Raw genomic sequence first — 18135 nt, forward strand, 5'->3', positions numbered from 1 at the left:
ATGCTGCTTTGGCACAGCCAGCCGGAGCACCTGTGGCCCAGCCCCGGGGAACTGTACCCCGGGCCACCAAGCAGCTTGCTCAGGTAAGGGCCACATGCCCTTCCCACAGTCCCTGCGGAAGGCCCTGCTCTGAGTTGAGATGGACACGTCAGGGCCCCCTGTTTCAAGCGAAAGCTTATGGGCCTCCTGATCTTGAGTTCCTCTGGGGGTGGGGAAGTGGTCAAATGTACCTGGAGTTCAGTGGGTCCCAGGACGTCTCAAAACATCCTGACCACCCACCCACTCAGGACACTTGCGGTGGGCATTCACTGGGTGTCAGGCAAGCCCTGAGGGTGCAAACGAGTGATTAATAGCAGATGTTTGCAAAGGTAGTATCTGGGATCTGTACCTTGAGGGAGGCCTGCCGGAGGCCAGAGGAGCTGAACAGGGGCCCCTTAGGCGCCGGCTGCTGCAGCGGTGCCTGCTGCAGCACACTGTGGGCTCCCTGAAGGGAGGACCTGGCAGGAAGAGTCAAGGCCTCTTAGAGGATGGGGTGGACAGGGCAGAAAGCCAGCAGTGCCCTCCTCTCCCTGGCAGGGAGGCCTTGCCCTTGCCCTACCTGAAGCAGGAAGAGCCGCCCAACATCCCCCGTGCGGAACCGCCCTGCCCCACCTTCCAGTACGTGCTCTGTGCAGCTACCTCGCCAGCTGTGAAGCAGCAGGAGGAGACCCTCACCTACCTGAACCAGGGTGAGCTGGGCCTGGGGAAGGAGAGGGGCTAGCGAGGCAGCAAGCTCTGGAGGCTGGGCCCAGGGCAGGCTGGGGGTGGCAGGCAGCATCTCTGCCCCTCAGAGTGGGTCTCACACATCCCTTAATCTCTCCCAGGCCAGTCCTATGAGGTGAGGATGCTCTGCAACCCCAAACTGGGCGATGCCACCCAGGGGCCCCGGCTGCTGAAGGTAGGTGCATTCCTTCCAGAATTGGCAAAAGCTGGCTATGACTATCCCTCTGGGCAGGAAGCCAGTGTCATCACTATGATGTCATTGTCAAGTAGAACCCTCTCAAGTCCACCTTTCAATCTGACCTTCACTATAGCTCAGTGGTGGGCAGGAATTGTTGAGGAAACAGGCACAGCGAGGTTAAGTATTTTCTCAAGGACACAGAGCCAGTAAGTAGCAGAACCAGGACTTAGAAATACATTTACATAGCATTACTCACACACATGATTCCTTCTTTCTCAAAAAAAAAAAAAAAAGTATTTAGCTCCCATTCTTTGCCAGAAACTGTTCGATGAGCTAGAGATTCAGGGGTAAAGAGACAGATGCAGTTTCCTTCCTCAGGGGGCTTGCATTCTGCTGAGTGAGACAAACATGTAATTACACAAATTATTAATATATGCAATTACAAATTGATTTACAAATCGCAAACTGATAAGTGCAGCGAAGAAAAGAAATGGGTAGAGTGACTACGAGTGGGAAGGGATTAACTCCTCCATTTTACAGATGAGGAAACTGAGGCTCTAGGTTACTTCCTCAGTTTCACAGCTTGTGAGTGGCAGGTGGCATCTGGACACGGATCTAGTGATTCTAAGTCCTTCTGCCCCTGGAGGGTGGGAAGCAAGGTGGGGGAGAGGCTGGAAAGGTTGGCCTGCCCCAGGTGTGGGAACTGGTTCCCAAATGCCCAGGCGCCCTCCTGTGCCCGCAGAGTGTGGTGCGTGTGGTTTTCCACGACCGGCGCCTGCAGTACACGGAGCAGCAGCAGCTGGATGGGTGGAGGTGGAGCCGGCCTGGGGACCGCATCCTGGACATAGGTGAATGGGGAGGGACCAGGGACCCTTTAGGGCTGCTTTCTGTCTTAGAGGCCCTTGTGGATGGGGAGGGCTGAGCCCGACTCCCTGCCTGCAACCCTGTGCCTGCAGATGTGCCACTGTCCGTGGGGGTGATAGAACCCCAAGTGCTACCCTCACAACTCAACACGGTGGAGTTTTATTGGGACCCGGCCAAGAGGACCTCCCTCTTTCTGCAGGTGAGTCTGAAGCTGAGACAGGGAGGAGGCTGGAGCTCAGATGTGGGTGGCAGCAGCCTAAGTGGGAAAGGAAGGTGATTTTGGGTGGTGGTGGGGGGCGTGATAAGAATGAACCACTTCTAGAAACACCTTGAGGAAAAAAAGACGGATAAATGTTGATCGAATCTCACCAAAGGCAAGGACTTGTTAAACATTAAGGCAATGGAAGAAATGAAAAAACATAGGACAGAATTTAGCTTCATAAAAAGTAACGGTCTGCAATACACAGGCAAAATTAAAAGGAGACATCAAATGGGAAAAATAGTTGCCACATATGACATATAATGTGTTATATAAAATGCTAATAATGCTAATAAAATTATATATGTGTGTGTGTGTGTATATATATATATATATATAACTGGCAAAGACTTTTTAAAAACTGTTATTGGTAAGGTTTGGAGAAACAGACACCCTCATATCCTGAGAATGCAAATTGGTGCACCCATTCTGTAGGTATGTGGCACGTGGGCAAATTTTATTAAATTTAATGTTCATACTCATTTACCCAGTAGTTCCGCTATCGCAGTGTTCAATAAGTACACAGAAATATATTTACCAGCTATTCATGCCAGTGTCGCTTTATATATTAAAAGATTTTAAATAATCAGATGTCCATCAGAAGAGGATTGACTTTGATATAAGTGTTTAGTACAGGTTTATAATGGACATTGTGTAGCCATTAAAATGATGTCTCTGAGAAATATTTCATGACAAGAGAAACTGCTTTCCCATAAGTAAAGGCGGAATATAGACTTGTATTTAAAGTTTGATTTCTATTTTGTAAAAATAAAAGTGTGTGTGTATACAAAAGTTGTGGGGTTTTTTTCCTTGCCCAGAGAAAAGATAGGAAGAGACAATACTTGAATGTTAACAGTATTATCTCTGAGAGGTGGGGTGATGGGAAATGCTTGTATTCTTCTTTATACTTTTTCAGTGTTCTCCATATTTTCTATGCTGGAAGATTTCCTTTTATAATCGAAAAATATTGTCAAAACTCACCTGTAAGTCCCTTTTCTGAGTGTCCACTATAGTCTAAGCATCTGGATTTGGAGTCAGGTGGATGTGGCACAATTTCAGTTCCACCACTTCCTGGCATGGACCTTGCCCAGGTCACATGATCTCTGTGAGCCTCAGCTTCCCTACCTTTACCTGTTCTTCACAAGATTTGGGGAGGGCTACAGTGGGTGTGCAGGTCAGGAAGGCTTCCTGGAGTAGACTGCTAGATTTAGCAAATAAAATACAGGACACTCAGTTAAATTTGAATTTTAGCTAAAGAATTTTTTTTTTTTTTTAGTATCAGTATGTCCCATGCAATACTTGGGAATACTGATGCTAAAAAATTATTTGTTTCTTATCAGAAATTCAGATTTAACTGGGCATCCTGTATCTTAACTGGCAACCCTACTCTGGAATGGGATGTATTGGCTCAGATGTGAGCAGAGAGAGCTTTCCCGGTAGAGAAAAAGCTATGCAGGTGTATTGAGGTGATGATTAGGCTGGATCGGTAGGTCAGCGGGTTCATTGATGGGGGAGAGAGAGCAGCCGGGCAGAAAAGCTTGACTTGACTCTTTAAGATGCTTGAATGCCAGCCAGGGTCAGGGACTTTGCTTCTCATCTCATAACCCTGGGGAGCTGCTGAGGGATTTTGAACAAGGGAAAGAACCTAATAAAGTTATATTTTAAGAAGAAAGTAGATCTTAAATGATCTCACCACCAAAAAAAGGGTAATTATGTGATGGGGTGTTTCTGTGATGGAGGTGTTAGCAGCTAATGCTATGGTGGGTGGTAATCATTTTCCAATATATAAACGTACCATATCAACACACTGCAAACTTTAAACATACACAATGTTATATGTCAAGTATATCTCAGTAAAGCTGGAAAAAATTGTTCCCCTTAAAAAAAAAGTTATGCTTCAAGAATAGACACTGGTTGGGGGTGGGAAGTTGCTGTGATTAATGGCTGACAGGTGACAGACAGGTAACAGCTTTCAGGTGAGATCCCTTGAATGTGGGTGGGACCTGGAGTCACCCTTCTTTTCCACCTCAGGTTCACTGCATCAGCACTGAGTTCACTCCTAGGAAAAAAGGTGGAGAGAAAGGTGTTCCCTTCCGCCTTCAGATCGACACTTTCAAGCCCTGTGACAAGGAGCTTTCGCCGGAGCACCTGCATTCAGCTGGCTGCCTCATCAAGGTGTTTAAGGTACATGCAGCACGGGGGCCCTGTCCCCTCCCTCTCAGGGCTGTCACCCTGCCTTGCTGGCTGTGTGGATCTGGCTCTGCTTTGCAGCGGACCCTCAGCCTGCGGTTCCCCTCTCTGGGACTGTTTCATTCTCCGTGCACAGAGGGATGGGGCTTGGTCTCTTTCTCAGAGCCCCTCCTGTAATGAGAAGTGGGCAGGTGAAGAAGGCCTCTGAGGTTTTCTTGTCACCCTCCTGCAGCCCAAAGGAGCTGACCGGAAACTGAAAACTGACCGGGAGAAGATTGAGAAACAGCCCGTGCATGAGAGAGACAAGTATCAGACAGCCTGTGAGAGCACAGTCTTCATGGAGGTGTGTGTACTGGGTGCGGGGGCGGGAGGGGAGGTCTGGAGAAAAGATCCTCGTTGTATACGCTGGGAAACTGAGGCCTCAGGGGCTGCGACTGCTCCAGGATCATCACAGCCTCCCAGTGATTCCACCTGTTTCCTGCGAGGACAAACTGCACTGCCTGTTGTTCAAGACTCCCAGGAGATGACGCCTTGCCGGCTGCCTCTCCTTGCCCTGCCGTGGCCGCCCCTCACTTCTGCTCCCTCTGCCTGGAGCACCTCCTTTCCTGCTGTAGCTCCTCCAGGAAGCCTTCCCCAAATCCCCCAAACAGAGCTGCAGGCTAGTTTACTCTCTTCTTTGTGTGGAAACTTGATCTACTTGTCAGGGACTCCTGGGGCAGGGGCCAAGTTTGGCCCAAGGCAGGCCAACAGCCACCACTGCCCACCGCCCCCACACACACCCGAATGTCCAGGCTAACCTCACTGCTTGTCTACCTGCAGTGTTCACCGTGGCCAGAGCCCAGTTCGGGACCCCACCCGCCTCTGAGCCCTCTTGCTCTGACCTCCCCCAACTCCTGCAAGCTCCCCCCGGAGAGGTGAGGCAGGACGAGCACCTTCTGTCAGCCCTTGGGGGTGAGAATGAAGAGAAGAGCCCCTCAGCCTAGGCAGCGGGGGAGGGGCCGGCCTGAGGGTGCAGCTGAGGCAGCTTCTGGGGAACACGTGGGTGACACCGGGACAGGCCTGGGGAAGGATGAGGGGGCAGGAGACTGGCCGCACTGTTTCCCTGAGCCTGACTCCCTGCTCCCCACAGGCTCTGCTCCTCACCACCATTCGCCTTGGACACCTTGGGGGGCAGCCCAGCTCAGGTGAGTCTTTCCTTTCCACACTCCCACACCCCCTATTGCAAAGCCTTCTCAGCAGTGTCATCTCACTCTCCAGAATAGGGTGGCCCTGCCCCCTGGTGGGGAGATGTGGTATGGCCACAGATAGTCAAATGGTTCGCGGATGGCGCTGGGCACTTGCCTCCGGCAGGACGAGCCTCCCGTCTCAGACTTGGGACCTCCAAGGGCAGGGGCCATGTTTCCCCTCCACCTTGTTCTCAGTCCGTGGGTCCACGGTGTTATCTGGACCGCTCTCTTTATACCTCAGGATCTGAACCCTGGAGCCTCCATCCTAGAGACACAGCAGTGGTTGCATCGGCACCGGTTCTCCAACTACTGTCGGTCGCTGGCCAATTTCACTGGTGAGGCTGGGGTCTGGTAGGGACCTGACCTGTAGGGGACTGAGGGCAGACAGTCGGGCAGGAAGCCTGTCTCTGTCCTGGCTTGCTGTGTGACCTTCAACTAACTTCTAGGTAGAACTAAGAGTTGGCAAGCACACTATGCTGGCTAGGCTCTCTTCTCGTGTATTATCCCATACAATTTATACACTACCCCTGAGGACAGGGCTCAGAGAGGTTAAATAACTTACCCAAGGACACACAGCTAGCAAGTGGCAGAGGTGGGATTTGAATCCAAGTCTGGTTCCCATGTCTGGGCATACCAGGGCTATTTGTAGACTAATGTTGGATTGTATCCCTTGCCACCCTTGATCCCAGTGCTCTCTTCCCCTAATCTAGCCCTGTCTGACTCTGCAGGCACTGATCTGCTGAAGCTTACCCGCCAGGACCTTATCCAGATCTGTGGAGCTGCCGACGGGATCCGCCTTTTCAATACTCTAAGAGCCAGGTGCTGGGCACTGCCAACCAGGGTCCCCTTCCCACTGTAGTGGCACTTACCAACTCAGCTGACACTCACGTTTCATAGACTGTTCAAGCCAAAGGCTCCCAAAAGACCACTTAGCCCCACTTCTCTCTTTTTACAAAGGAAGAAACTCAGGCCCAAAGGACAGCGACCTGCCTGAGGTCACAGAGCAACAAGGCTAGCAGAATTGGGCTTAAAAGTTAGGCTCCTGTGACTTCTTCCTGTGGCCAGCCCATCTGCATCACTCAGTTTCTGGGGACAGAGATGGATTCTTCTCATCTTCTCTCCCCTAGGGTCCAGCATTCACTAAATACCTAAGAAAAGTTTGGTGACCCCCTATCCGTAGAGACCTGGGAGGACGCAGGGTTTCTCCCAGGGATGGGGGCTAAAACTGGAACCTGTTAGTTCAGGTATGAATGTAGACTATTTTCCTGGCCCAGGCCCATGCGTCACCGGCTGACCTTATATGTCGCTCAGGAGGCCTCTAGGCAAGAGAACGAGGTTCCTAAGAACCCTGACTCAGGTGAGGTTCTGGCCTCTTCAGAAGACAAGAAACTCAGGTGTGGTTGCATGAAACCTCTTCTGGGCTGGGGAAGGGGTGATGCTCCACCATTCCTGGGACCCAGGATGCCCTTGGCATTCTCATCTTCCATGACTAGATTAGTCTTCTTTCAGGATGACTCCCTGGGTTTATTCCTCCATGCTCTATACTCTGACTCCATCTGATTCTGTCATTCTATCATTCGGTGTCCCATCTCTTCCTTAAACTGGGGGTTCCTCTCAGCCTAGGCCTCCCCAAAGGTGAGGAATAGGAGGTGAAAGTGAAGAGGATTTGTAAGGTTTTTTCCTTCTTCCCTGACCCGGGCCCTCCCAATGAGCCTGTCGCCTTGTCTTCTCCTTTCTCCTGATATCTGGGGCTCCCTCTGGGCCGCAGCCCCCACTGACTCCTGCCCCTGTGCTGCCCACACCCCCAGGCTTTTATCAAGAGATCTCTCTGGATGAACTCAGTGCTGTAGAGCTCATGGGGAAACTGGCTGAACTGCTGGCCCTCCCAGCCAATCAGATCCATCGGCTCTTCCACCAGGGCCCTGGGGGCATCCTCATTCTCCTCAGTGACCAGGTAAATCGGGAGCGGTTCCCTGCAAGGCCCCACAAAGGCCTGGATCATTCTCCCAACACCAGGCCCAGTCTCCCTCTCCCTGTCCTAGCTTATTCCGTTTGGTTCTAAGAACAGAATCATCTTAGTGACCCCTCTCCCTTGCAGGTGGTTCAGAATCTTGAGGATGAGTCGTACTTTGTGGCTGTGGTGAAGAAAGGTAGGGCTTTGAGAGGGAGAGGCGTGTGTCTCACAGGCCCTAGAAAGGGTAAGACTGTTTATAATACTGTCTCCTAAATGAGATTAAAAGGTTCCTTGAAGGTGTGTTGCGGGTGCTGTGTCCCAATCAAGGGGTAAACATCTGCTCAACACCAGCTTTGTGTCAAAGGGACAGGGTCATACAGCTAAGAGACAGCCATTTATTGCTCAGGAAGAAGGAACTGAATAAACGCATTCTCATGAGGGAGACATGCCCTAGTTTCAGGGAGCTTATCAGAAGGGAAGGAAAGGCCCCTACCCCTCTTCCCGCACTCCCCCCCCCCCCCCCCCCCGTCATACAAGTCAGAAGGGCAGGTGCTTGCTGGACACCACCTGGAGCAGAGCACTTCTGATCAGCATTTCCGATCAGCTGGCTCGTGGTCCTGGTTATTCAGATGCCTGCCCTCTATCCCTCCTCTGTGCTCCGGTCCCCAGGGAGGCTTCCTAAAGCGCTGGATCCAGGGTGGGGCTGGAAGAACACTCAGGTGTGGCAGAGGCGCTGCAGGCCGCTTGGAGGTTCAGAAGCAGCACAGTAGTTAGTGGTGGTTGGGGCCCGTCTCATCCCGGTGGTGCCCTTTCTTTTTTTTTTTTTTTACTGCTTTCAGTGCAGAATCCAGATGGCTACTACCTGGTTCTGACCTAGGCCCAGGGGTGCCCTGCTGCAAGAGGAGGAGACTGGTGCCAGCCTGGTTCTCTGGGGTCCTGTGCTCACCAGAAGCCTTGTTAACATCCTCAGCTGCTTCACCAGGCTTCAGGTGAAGAGCCAAATCGTCATGTGTCCTCCTACCCCTGGGGAGGAGCCAAGCAGCCCCCAGGCTCACGTTTCTTTCTGCTCAACAGCAAGTTGTTGGAATCCCTGAGACACAGCCTTCCCTGCTGAGCTGAGCTGGCCAATCCTGTGAGGCAAAAAAACCCTGGCAATATGGATAAGGAGCTTTTGCCCCAAGCAGTGCTGCTGAACAGAGTGCATTAATTCATGTTTATTTAAAATTTTATTCATCCCCTTTAAAAGTAAAGATACATATATATATATATATATATATATATATATATATATATATATATATATATATATATTCAATGTGTTGTCCAATTCTCTTGGTGTTATGGTCCTCTCGGGGATATGTCCCCTGCTTAAAGAGACCAGGGCAAGGGACGGAGTCTGGGACAGAAATATAAATAAATCCGACTGGACTCTTTTCCCAATTAGTTTGGGCAAAAACTAACCACTAAAGCCTCCAAAAGATTATTCAACTATTAAATCACTTATTTAAAACTTCAGTTCTAGAGACTTGGGAATTACTATAGCTCTCTTCTTGAACAATGAGGCTATAGGGCTTTATTATTTTTTATTTAAATGTAGTTGAATTAAAATTAATCTTTTAATTTTTAGGTCTTAACAAATCTTTCCGTACATTAAGGTAAATATAATTTCCTATGAATGTCTTCCAAAGTTCAAACTTTAATTTTGTGTTTCACTTTTAGGCCTATAATCTACCTGAAAGTGATATTCTCTGTGTATTTTTTTCTGTGTAGAAAACCAATTTTATATTAAAGTACTTTAAAAAAAGATAAGTGATTTGGGGCCATATTTTATTCCACTCCTCTTTTTTCATCCCCTTCCCTCAAAATTTTTATTATGGAAAATTTCAAACATACTGAAAAGAGAAAACCCATTTGCATGCACTGGGAGATAGGCCAAGATGCCATTATTAATCATTTACCCCATTTATCACTTACTGATCATCTTTGTTGAGTCCTAAACCTGGTGGCCTCTGGCTAGGGAAGGTAGGAAGGAGGAAGGCTCTACACTGGCTGCATTAACAGGATTAAAGCACAGGGGAAGGGAAAGTCTGCTTACTGAAGTTCAAAGACCTCGAACTTGCCTCCCTCAAAAGCCAAGGCTGTCTCAATATGGACAAGGAAGCAGGCTTGCTTCCTTGCACCCCTGGAAGGGACTGTGGGACCCCGCTGGCCCCAGATGACCAATCCAGATTAGGCATTTAACTCATGCAGGATGAGCGGATTTCGAGTGAGGCCTCCGATTCCACAGGGCTCCCCAAAGGTGTTTCAGGGCACGGCAGATACCCTGAGATTTAAATCGAGGTTGCTGGTTTGGCTCCACTGCTCGTCTCCACCAAAAGGATAGGGACCAAAGGCATCAGCCCTTGTGCATCTCTCAACCTAGGAGCCTCTGGCACAGATTAGATACTGAAATATACTGAAATGAAGCGAATAAAAGCAGGTAACATGTGAGCGTTTACTATGTGCCACTCTTATCACTTTTAATCTTCACAACTCTAAAGCAGGTACTGTTATCCCCACTTTACCAACAAAGAACTGAGATAGAGGGGTTAACTGGCCAAGGTCACGTGCAGTGAGTTTGTTTAACCATTACACAGCTCCCTCACTCCTTCCTAGTCCAGGTAAGGGCAATGCTTTGCACAGATAAGGGACTCAGGTTGAATTGTTATTATCCAATTAAGACAAAAGCTTTTTAGAAACTCTGATTTATATTATGTCTTCTGTTTTTCTTAGAAGCAAGTGGAGTGCAGGGTATTAAATAAAGGCTACTGAAAAGGTACTAAGTAAAGATTATTAAACAATTAATAAATAAATAAATAAAGGGTACTCACTAAAGGATATTAAAAAAAAATAAAGATGCCAAAAAGAAGTCCCTTCATTCAGCCTCAGGAGCCTTTACAGATCAAGGGTTCAAGGAAGTTAAGAATCACAGCTCCAAGTCAGGCTATTTCCACAGTAAAACGAAAAGTCTTCACAGCTTATTTCCTTTAATTACATCATAAACCAAAAATTAGAACATACAGGAAACAATAATAGTTACATAACAATTTACTTTATATATTCATATATAAAAAAACATTTTTTTAATTTTTTTTATTTTTTTAGTCCAAAGATTTTTAAAGCAAAAGGAATCCTCTACTGCCACCTTGGATTTTATTTATTTTAAATAACCCTCCCTCCCTCCCCCCATCCTCAAGCGCCAAAAGTACTGGGTGGAAACGCAGTCGCTTGGACAGCTAATGGAGGCTGGTGTTAAGTCACCATGTAGGGAACTGTGTTGGCCCCAGGGACCGGCTAAGTGTTGGGGCAGGCCTGGTGGAGAAACAAGCAAGCAGCAGCTCCCACACACTGAAGCTCTCACTCCAGAGCAGGCCGAATGGCTGGACAAGGCTTAGGCCAGACAGCAATGTTGGGGATCAGACCCTGCTAGTCAACCATCCTCTGCACTTTACCCCTTCCTCAGGGGAGTGGGGATGGAGGCGGGGCAGTGCAAAGGGCGAAACAGCCTGGTTTGAAGATAAAAATTGCTCCCGCAGCACCATTTACCCATCCATCTCTGTCCCCAAGTAGAGTCTGAAAGGCAGGGGTAGTCCTCACAGTTCTCTGAGCTCTGCACAGGCCCCGTCTCTCAGGTCTGTGCTCTCAGGGTCACTGGAAGGTGGGCAAAGGTGAGGAGAGCAGTTGGGAAATGACAGAGGCAGGTTACTTGGAAACAATTCCTGGGAGGAAAAAGGAGGCCGCCAGAATGGGAGGCATCTGAAGGGTGATCACAAAACAGGAATGGAGAAAGGCAAAATTAAGAAAGCCTTTCTCTGCCTGTAGTAACCCTTCGGACTGGGTAGTCACAGATCCTCAGGGGCCAGCTCTGAGAGCTGCAGCATGATGAGAAAAAAACCCCACAAGCATCTTATGATGGGCCCCATCTCATGGATCTTATATATGTTAGAGGTTAGTGTGTAACTTGGGGGTAGCGTGAGGAGGGGGGTAAGAGGAGAAATCTCGGGTTCACCTCTTCCTGTACTTACTAGAAATTAACAGTCATAAGAGAAGCGCAGATAAGACATTATTTTTAAGGGAAGGAAAAAACTGACGTAAACCCAGAAAAGTAGCAGCAAAGGTTTCACTTATTACAGATCTATTATATAGCACTAGGGAAGAAAATCATTCAAGTCTTTAGGGGGAAAAGGTAAAGTAATTAATCAAACCATGCCAGTTAGAGACTCCTTTTCAAGTTAGGATTTTCTAAGACTTTAGGTTCTCATTCGCTAGTGCCATAAAAAAAAGAAAACACAAAACAGAAAAATGACTTCAGGGGCTGAGAAGGGTTAGGCTAAGGTAAGAAACACATACATGTATGTGAGCAGCAGTGTAGTACAGATTTGAATGAATAACAACAAGTAGTATAAGAGACAGTGACAAGCTAAAACTTAGTGGGGTAAATCTTTCTTCATCCACTTTAATTAAAAAAGAGAAAAAAAATCACTTCAAAGATTTCCCTGGGTTCTTGGGGATATGGCAGAAGAGAACAGGTATGTGTCTGAACACCTCTCTTCTCTTATCTCTCCCTGGGGTGGGGATTCTCATTTACTGCCTACTTGCTCTTGCCCTGGTGAAAATCATGCCCAGAAGCCGATGGGAAGCACTGGTGGTGTTCAGTGGTGCCAATCCCCACCTGGATGACACTGGTTAGGTGTGTAGAAAGTAGAAGCCCTCCTTGCCACTAAGAAGGGCATGGAGTTCATTACACGGAGAGGAAAGTAAACCTACTCACATGTGAGGCAGCCGTTTCTACATATTCAGGACAGATGCTTGCACCTGAAGCAAAGTACCCCAGTTCCAGAACCGATTCTCTCCTCTACTTTGAATGTCAACTACCATTTCCCCACCCCAATTCTTCAAAACAAGACACTGAAAAACACAGAAAATAAACAATGTCAATTGATACAGTTTTGGTTGTTCATGGTTCTTTTTCCTAAAAGGGCAGTGAACTACCCTGGCTGAGGAAGCACTAGGTCTCAACACCTATGAACCAACCTCTACTAAGGGGTTACTCAACAAACACAGAAGGCAGAGACGGAGGAAGCACATTATGGAATTTTCTTAACACACACATGATTTTGTCCAACAATTTTTTTCTCTGCTGAAAATTAAGGGTAACTCTCTTGGGCTCCAAAGATTCACTCAGACTCAGCTGAGAAGGTCTTACTGACTTTCCAAAGGATCAAAGGCTTCAGAGATGCAGAACTGATGTTTTTAAGAATAAAAATGGGCAAAATAGGTAGACTTGCCTTGGGAGGGCACGGGGCGGGGGGTGGTGGTGGCAGGGGCGGTGCCGCAGAAGCCCTTCATGCAGAAAACTCACTTGCCTCAAATGGTAGTTTCTGGTAGGTAGAAAGTTTGTCACAAGTGAGAGGGCAAGGTTAGAGCAGCACGTTCTTTGCTGGAGAACCAAGATGTTAAGTCTGGGCATCTGGATATAGCAAATATAAGCCAAATTTTATTCCCAAATTACCTGGGTTAATTATACCCTATCGACATGGTTGTGTACAGCTCTCTGTAACTTCCAATCTTACAATTAAAATTTATGAGAGAAATAAAGGTGAGGAGAGGCTGAGACTATTAATTCCCCTCACCCTCCTGACACTTTAGCATTCTTTGGTCCAAGATCATTGTAAGCGGGAGGGTTCTGCCTCAAGACCTCCAATGAAACATCCTACATGTCTTCTCAAACAAGATTTGACTAATTCACATGGCCTGGATTTGAGGTGGTTAAAAATCCTAGAACTGGTGGGCAGACAGAGAAGGCAATCTTTGTATAAAATGTTCCGGAAGCTCAGAGCATACCACTGAAAGAGTCTGTCAGCCAGGATGCACAACAAGGATAGAAATCTAACCTTAAATCATGTACACAAGGAGGGAAAAAGCAGAACAGTCCAATTTTCTTTAAACCCTTCCTCTCTCACTAGTGGCAACTGTCATAAGCAATCTGACTTTCAATAAACATTAAATGGACAAGGGTCCACCATGATCAAGTGTTCCTCCCCTCTAAACAATACAGTCACCAAGGATACGCTGCCCACAGGCAGGCAGGAAACCACCTCTTCTTTCCAGGGACACTCTCACACTTCCTAACAACTTCAAACCAAGACAGGTTCCAACTCATACTTTGTTTAGCCCCCCCATGGCATTAGTGGGTTATCAGACCAGTAACAATGCATTTTACAAGGCAATTAGAAGAAATAAAAGAACTTGACTGCTATATAGCATTGTAGCTATACTGAACCATTCAAACAGTTTGGAAAGCCCCAAATAAAGCATTATAAAAATATTTACCAGGTTGCCCTCTAAAATGTGATATAAGGCATATGAAAAATTTCTGACTTGTATGTCTGCTAAATCAACTTAATGGATGTGGAAATTTATAAAAACCACTTAATCTGAAATACTTTTACATCCACTAAAGAGCAGAATAGGAGGAGAAAACATTTTTTTACATAAAGCACGATGTGCTTTCACATTCCAAATATTGGAAAAAGGATGAGGGCAGATTCTCTTACTCCTCATGTCTAACAGTTTGATTTCAAATCCAGTAAGCAAACATCAAAGATCACCCAGTGAAAAATGGCCTGAGCTACCTGACAGTTACTGAATTCAAGGCTGCCCAGGATAGTTTGCCCAGATCAGGACAAGGATCCAAAGAGGAAGCTAAACTGAAGACACGAGAATAAATTAGCAGCATTGCTGGGAGTGAGATGGAAGCTTTCCAAATAGAGGGCAAGGATGGGTATAGAAAGGACATATGAGAAGTCAATGCAAAAAAAAAAAAAAAAAAAAGCTGGAATCATCACCTTGCTGGGGCCAATGAAGGTGTAAAAGATACTGATGATGCTAAAACATGTAAGGGGAAAAGGCTGCTTAGGAAAGAGATGATCCGGATGCATAATAACTTTGAGGGCACCTTCTTACTTATCCCAAATCTCTTCTCTCCGTTCCCTCTGTATTTTTTTTTTATTATTGAAGGCATATTGTGGAGTGGCTCTGGAGTCAGACAAATGGACCAATAAGCTTTTCCTATGGAAGAGTTTCTCCTACATCAGTAAAGCCTTATTGGATTTTCAAGAGTGTCCCTGAAGATGAGACAGGAAATACTATGTTCAGATGGCAGGGCCCTTCCACCTGACCAAAACTTACCATGTTCTGCGTTCTCGAAGTCCTGGTACATTTCATCAGCTGACATCGGTTTTAGATTGGCATAAAAAATACATGCCCTTCCAAGCTTGGTGGGCCAGAAGTTTGCTTCAGAAAGGAGCAAGGTTCCTGCCTGACCACATACATGCCAGTGCTGCACACTCCAGGGCCTTTATTCCCTCTCTTGACTCTGTTCTTGGCCCAGACAGGCAGGGCTCGCCTCCACATGGACCTGCACATGGGTACACTCTTTGAGAACAGAAACAGCATTTCTAAGATCTTCATGTACTGGTGAATAGGGTTTTTTAAATAAAGAAGTACCTCAAGAGCTTCAACTATTGGGAAATCCGAATCCACACTCACTAATAAATCAGGGTTTTGTTCAGACACTATTTTTTTTTTAAACTTGTACGTTAAAGCACCTGCACCCTAAATATTCTTCTTTTTAGTTTTATTTGAGTGAGGACCCAGGGATCTGAATATTATCAACCACATCTGGAAGTGTGTGTGCACATGTGTGTATCTGTATATGTGGGGTATAGCCAGGAGAGTGGGTCTCACTTTAAAAAGTATATTCCTTATATGGTAATCTGAAAAGAGGATAAGGGAAGGGAAATGAAAAACACACATAATCTGAGCTTAAAAGGGCACAATGGGATTTAAAATAAATTAAGCGCTAAATAATGGTGGATAGTACAGATTCCTAGGACCTTTTCAACTGATCGCTTGTGGAAAAACAAATCACACTTTATTCTTACATATGCTGGTAGAACCAGCACCTACAAGCATTAAAACAAGCCTGATAACAGCCTGGATCATGCAGAAGATGACCTAAGATTATAGTGGACTGGACATTAATGTCCTAAAAGACAAAAAGTCACCCTACTAAAAATCACACAAGGTCTCTAACCTTGATATTTAGAAGTCTACTTCTCGTACTTCAGAAACTCATTATATTTCCCTCATCCTCCATGATTTTTCTTTTTTCTTTTTTTAGTGGGGGGAGCTTCTTCTTTGACTCTGAGTCACGGGCACTAAATTCCCTGCCCTCAGCTCTGGTGACCAGGCTGGGAAGAGACACTGAACCCCCTACTTCCTCTCAATGTTCTCTTTCTGCTGCCCCAATGCCTTCACCTGGCTACTACAGTATTTCATTCACAGAAACTCTGGAGCACAAGAGAGATATGGCTGACAGGTTCTGGTCCTTTGAGGCTCCAACATTAGATATGATACCATCAACAATGACATACAGTTGACCAGCTGTGATAGGGTCATTCTTGAACCCCTGATAGGCTGAAATGGGGGGGGAAAAAGAGAAACTACCCGGCTCAACCGCACAACTCCTCTAGCAGCATTCCTGCTAACGCAGAACAAACCTCAGAGACACAAATCTTAGATGCCACTGATCACACCTAGATTTCGGTGAACACACAACACATCTGAGCTTGGGTGGCGGCAGCTTTCAGGTTCAGTTTTGGGATTTGCCATTCCACCGTTTCCTAATAATGCATTTCTCTCTCCTTATTAAGTTAGATGGAAGGAAAAATGTGCAGGGGGAATACCGGGCGTATCATGCATATTATCATTTATCACAAGATATAACAGAAACCAAAAGGCAAAGTTTGTTTTCATCAAAATAGTCTTAGCTCAGTTTCTTCTCAGAATTTTTCTTGCTTTTGTTATAGTTTCCCTTTAGACTGGCAAAGATTCAGGCAGGGTCCCCTAACGGTAAAATTTAGAATTAAAAAAATATTTATTGATAATGTCTCTCTTAAAAATGTTTGGTAACCCCAACTAATCATCCAAAATGCAAACTGTAAACATAACAACAGTGAAGGAGTAACAAGTGTGAGTAAGCAGACTGTGCACAGACGACAGACTGAGCAAGAGTGCAGGAGGGAGCAACAGAGAGTGAAAGACAGGTACACAGTGTGCTACAGAGAGTGACAATTTGAGTGAATACGTCATCACTTTTGGACCACAGCGATTTCAATGCAACCATTTAGGAAACCTCTGGGCCAAATACTAAAACACAGGAGGAGGAATGGACAAGCCTTCTTTGTGAGCACGCTCGGCATGTTGGCATGGGAACAAGGAAGCACAGAAGCTCTGCAGTCATCTTACAATGGATGGCTACCATTGATAGGATGCAAAGAAATCTTCTCTCTGGTCCCTGGATACAACATGTATTGTTTTTCTATGCTTTCCTTGACCCTGGAGGACTGCAGCTGCTGTTCCAAAACTGCCAAAGAAACCCCTTAACAAAATAAAGAAACCACAGTAGCAGTAACACTGGGTTTGCTGGAATGCCCCCTTCCGTCTACCTTGCTTCTGATTTTCTTCTGGGCACATCCGACAGGAATGGTGAAGTTTTACCAATCCGCATGATAAAGCCAGCACAAACCCAATCCCCTGGTCACAGAGACAGAGTGGGTGGGGGTGAGAGTGGGTATGCGTATGTATGTGTGGCTCTGGGGATCTGGACGCTGCCCTCACTTTGTAACCTTTGCCCGGAACACTGGGGTCGCTTCCAATGGAGATCCATGGTAACTCTAGAAGTGTCATTAAATACTCAGTTCACCAAGGTTGACCACCTCCATTGTCATAGGATGATGCAGCATCTGCAGAAGCGCTGTCTGCTGCCCCCTACTGATGGGGGTGGAGTGACAGGTGCGAAGTAGGCGTGGACTTTAATATTGGGTAAATGGGTCTGAAACAAGACAGAAACATTACTAAGAGAGAGGGCTTAAACAGAAAGAGCGATCTTGCTTTTCAGAAAAACCACTGAGGGACTGAGTGTACATGAGGGCAGGGCAGAAGCTGAGCACAGACGGGATGTTGAGAGACCTGGGTTCTACTTTGTACCATCCCATGTTATTCTAAAAGACCAAAAAAGCTCACATAACTGCTTCCATAATAATAAAACTGGGGAAAAAATTCATGCTAATCTCTTAACCTGTCCCAAAGGGGTTCCCAGAGCTGGAAGAAATTATATAAGCTTAAAAACTCAATTTTTTCCAAGCCATTATGGACAATGTTTCTTCTGATATTTAAAAAAAACCTCATTATCCTCTTTTAACAACATGCTTCTAATTTTTACTACATAGTTTCTAAATTCCTACTATGTTCAAGGCACTGTGCTAGTTATGTAAAAGGGCTGCAAAGATGGTCAAGATGGAGATCCTGCTTTTAGGGGACTTATAGTCTAGACATGCACATAAATAGCTAAATTAAGAGTGTCAAAGTGCTAAGTGACTCTTGAGGATTCAGAGGTGGAAGAGACTCCTGACAGCCAGGCAGGTCCAAAAACCCTAATGTACGTAGGCCATAGAAGACGCTCTGGTTGACCTGTGGCTCTCTTCCTCTTTTGGTGTTGAAGACATATGGGTACAAGGCCTCCCCATTGCAGTTATGTTCTCAGTCCTCTAGGTCTGAAGGGAGAGGCGGAACTGAGGTCAACTGGAACTCAAGATGA

The 18135-nt window shown here is 46.4% G+C and overlaps 2 protein-coding genes across 6 annotated transcripts in view; one reads left to right on the forward strand and one right to left on the reverse strand.

Annotated features, from left to right (window-relative positions):
- Positions 1-8310, forward strand: LOC137211656 (transcription factor CP2-like protein 1). The gene is made up of 15 exons (XM_067714218.1): positions 1-83; positions 577-728; positions 864-937; positions 1683-1788; positions 1897-2003; positions 4095-4247; positions 4486-4596; positions 5073-5167; positions 5383-5437; positions 5721-5814; positions 6208-6298; positions 6754-6836; positions 7288-7433; positions 7578-7629; positions 8273-8310. The coding sequence occupies exons 1-15, from the start codon at positions 1-3 to the stop codon at positions 8308-8310; spliced, it is 1440 nt and encodes a 479-aa protein (XP_067570319.1).
- Positions 8311-10442: 2132 nt separating this feature from the next.
- The window catches only part of FBXL20 (F-box and leucine rich repeat protein 20), a 112801-nt gene continuing 105108 nt past the window's right edge, over positions 10443-18135 (reverse strand). For all 5 annotated transcript variants that reach the window (XM_067716533.1, XM_067716531.1, XM_067716534.1 and 2 more), the window contains one exon: positions 10443-17370. In XM_067716533.1, the coding sequence (XP_067572634.1) occupies positions 17263-17370 (108 nt within the window). In that variant the 3' untranslated portion in view covers positions 10443-17262. The remainder of the gene's footprint in view (positions 17371-18135) is intronic.

Source organism: Pseudorca crassidens, chromosome 19, assembly GCF_039906515.1.
Source record: "Pseudorca crassidens isolate mPseCra1 chromosome 19, mPseCra1.hap1, whole genome shotgun sequence".
NCBI lineage: Eukaryota > Metazoa > Chordata > Mammalia > Artiodactyla > Delphinidae > Pseudorca > Pseudorca crassidens.

Excerpts from the sequence above, each read along its gene's own strand:
- LOC137211656 (XM_067714218.1), top strand. The coding sequence starts at position 1 with ATGCTGCTTTGGCACAGCCAGCCGGAGCACCTGTGGCCCAGCCCCGGG. Across the intron at positions 729-863 it reads CCTCACCTACCTGAACCAGG|GCCAGTCCTATGAGGTGAGG; the intron begins GTGAGCTGGGCC and ends AATCTCTCCCAG. Across the intron at positions 1,789-1,896 it reads GGACCGCATCCTGGACATAG|ATGTGCCACTGTCCGTGGGG; the intron begins GTGAATGGGGAG and ends CTGTGCCTGCAG.